The 2,777-nt window shown below is 28.2% G+C and overlaps 1 protein-coding gene across 1 annotated transcript; it reads left to right on the forward strand.

The window, feature by feature from the left end:
* Window positions 1-2,777, forward strand: LOC124938903 (polyubiquitin-like). Its single transcript, XM_047479423.1, has 2 exons — window positions 1-141; window positions 2,388-2,777. Exons 1-2 carry the CDS (start codon window positions 1-3, stop codon window positions 2,775-2,777), a joined length of 531 nt encoding a protein of 176 aa, XP_047335379.1.

Genomic DNA, 2,777 nt, shown 5'->3' on the forward strand with positions numbered 1-2,777 from the left:
ATGTTTGATTCTGAAGTTGTAAAGCAACTGTTGTATAGGTACAATGAATTTGGTATTGATGGTGGCCCTGCAGCTAATCAATTAACAATTATTCAGAGGCAACTGACTTCCAAATTGGGAGATGTGACATTGAAGATTGATGTGAGTGAGACTTCAATGTCTTTTTTCTATTCTTTACCATTCAAAATAAAATTATTGTTTTGTATGTTCTTCTTTACCAAAGGAGTCCAAGTCTTCAATTCAGGTTAGCCATTTTGTAGCCGATGCTATCGTTTTTAAAGGGATGGGTGGCTTTCTTTTTGTGTTTGGCAGTCCATTCGGTACTTATTTACTAGTAAAGATCGACTACTCTCTCCTTTCCTATTCATTACCCTATTTGGAATATAGTATTTTGTTACTATCAAAATCCCATTAAAAATCATCATAGCTTAAGACATTTTCAGCATTATGATCCAACTTATTTTCTAGATCTTGATCCAGATTATAGAATCTAATTTATATAACAGTCTTCTCCATCATATAGGTACTCTCTCCATTGTGTATATCTTCCCTTTTTAAGGTATGTCCAAATGTTAGAAATTCAAAATATTTGTGATCTTAAATGATATATTTTGTTTAAAGATGAATTTATCAAGATTTGTTTCTCGTTTCTTTGCAGAAGAAAAAAAGGCATGTGGAAATTGGAAGTTTAACTTTACTCTTATAAATTTTGTTAGAGATTCAGGTTTTCTTTCAGAACCAGTTAGTTAATATTTTTTTATTTTTTTTTAATTATGTATGATTTGATTAGATAATATTGTTAAAAGATTATTTAATTTATTATTATTATAATTTAAAATGTCAAGTTAAATAATCTCTTTATTGTTTATTATAATAATTATTTTTTATTTAAAAAATCAAAAATAAATAAATAAATTATGCTTAAATTATTGTTACCGCTTAAATAAGTGTCATCCTTAATAACAACAGTTTTATAAAATAATTGTTATTTCTTTATAATAACGGTTTATAAAATGATTGATATTGATTATTAACAATAGATTTAATCACAATTAATATTGAGTAATGACAACCGTCTTTATAATTGTTGATATTGTTAAATAGTAATTGTTTACAAAACGATTGATATTATTTAATAAAAACAGTTTTTAAACTGTTGATATTGATGTTGATATTGAGTAATGACAACAACCTTTAAAACAGTTGATATTGCTTAAATGGTTGTTATTGAGTATTTACGACCGTCCAAAATGGTTGATATTTCATTCTGCTAACGGATGTCAACCGTTTTTTGGTTTTTGAGCGGTTGCTATTAATCTTTTTTTTTTAGCGGTTTTGAATCTTAATGAAATCTGAAACTCTGTAATCTGGTTCTACAATGAGATGTGTTTATCTTTCTCTTTGTTTGTGTGGTTGAAACTCTTAACAGACAAATTTATTTATGAATATGCTTTTTTTTCATAAATTTTGCTTTCAAGTAGTTTTTTCTTTTTTGAAACTAGTTAAATATTCATGCATATTTTTTGTAGGGAAAAGTTGTAGAATTCACGTCACTCATTTGACATTGTTTATATTTCAAAAGTGATGATTTAGTTGTGAAAAATGTTTATTTCCCATTGAAAACTATTTTATTTTGACGTTTGTTATTCAAATTGTACCTATATATAATTATTTGTTCAAGGATCTTTTAGGATAAATGAGTGTTTTTTTACACTATAAAAATACTTTTACACATTATATCTTTACAATTTTTCTATTTTGAAGAATTGTTTTATTATCATTTTTATTCGGTTCGGTTTTGGGAATCCCTGCGGATTCATTATATCATATTCTTTATAAAATAAAATTTTCTATGATAAAATTGTGTAAATTAGGTTTTAATAATATGATTTTTTTTTATATAATATGAATAATAAATAAATGAATTGTTAATGTTATATTATTTATATTTTAAGGTTGTAGCCTAGTTGAGTTGAAAAACACAAAGTCAAATGGGTATGCGCGTGTGAAGCCTTAACGTTTCCATTTGCTCTTGGGAATTGTATGAATTAAAATGGTGAGATATGCACGTTACCGGCTATTTACTCTTTGTAATAAAAGAAGGGCTCTCCACACTCTCTAATTGGTTATGTAAATTGACTCTTCGATTCTCGTTCTCAAAATTTATTGAAATACCTTGATTGTATTTAATATTTAATATTAATACAGCTGCTGCAACCCTTTGAGTGTCCTGTTTTTTCTATTATATAAACCAGGCCATTCAGCTAGCCTTCTCCTCTTCCATGCATGCCATTAGAAGTCTTCTCTCAAGGTAATCTCTTTTATCTTTTTAATCTTCTTTTTGTGAATAATATCTTGAGAACTATTCTATTCTATTATATTGGCAGATGCTGGCTTTTGTGAAAACTGTAGAAGGGATGACAATTAAACTTTTGGTTGAGAGTTCTGTCGACACAATTGATTCGGCGACGGTTAAGATTGAGGACATTACTATTAAACTTGATGTCCAAAATGAGTCCACTATCCATCTTGAAGATGGATTAAAAATGATTATATTTCTGAAAAACCTAATTTCCGGCAAAACCCTTGAACTTCATGTCAAGGGTTCAGACACTATTTTTAGTGTCAAAGCTAAAATCCAAGACAAGGAGGGAGTATCAATTAAGGATCAGCGATTAGTTTTGGCAGGACGTAAACTAGAGGATTATCGTACTTTGTCTTATTACAACATTGAGGACGAATCTACCATTCATCTTGTTTCCTCGTATTATGGTTGA

This window comes from Impatiens glandulifera, chromosome 5, assembly GCF_907164915.1.
Source record: "Impatiens glandulifera chromosome 5, dImpGla2.1, whole genome shotgun sequence".
In the NCBI taxonomy this organism is placed as follows: domain Eukaryota; kingdom Viridiplantae; phylum Streptophyta; class Magnoliopsida; order Ericales; family Balsaminaceae; genus Impatiens; species Impatiens glandulifera.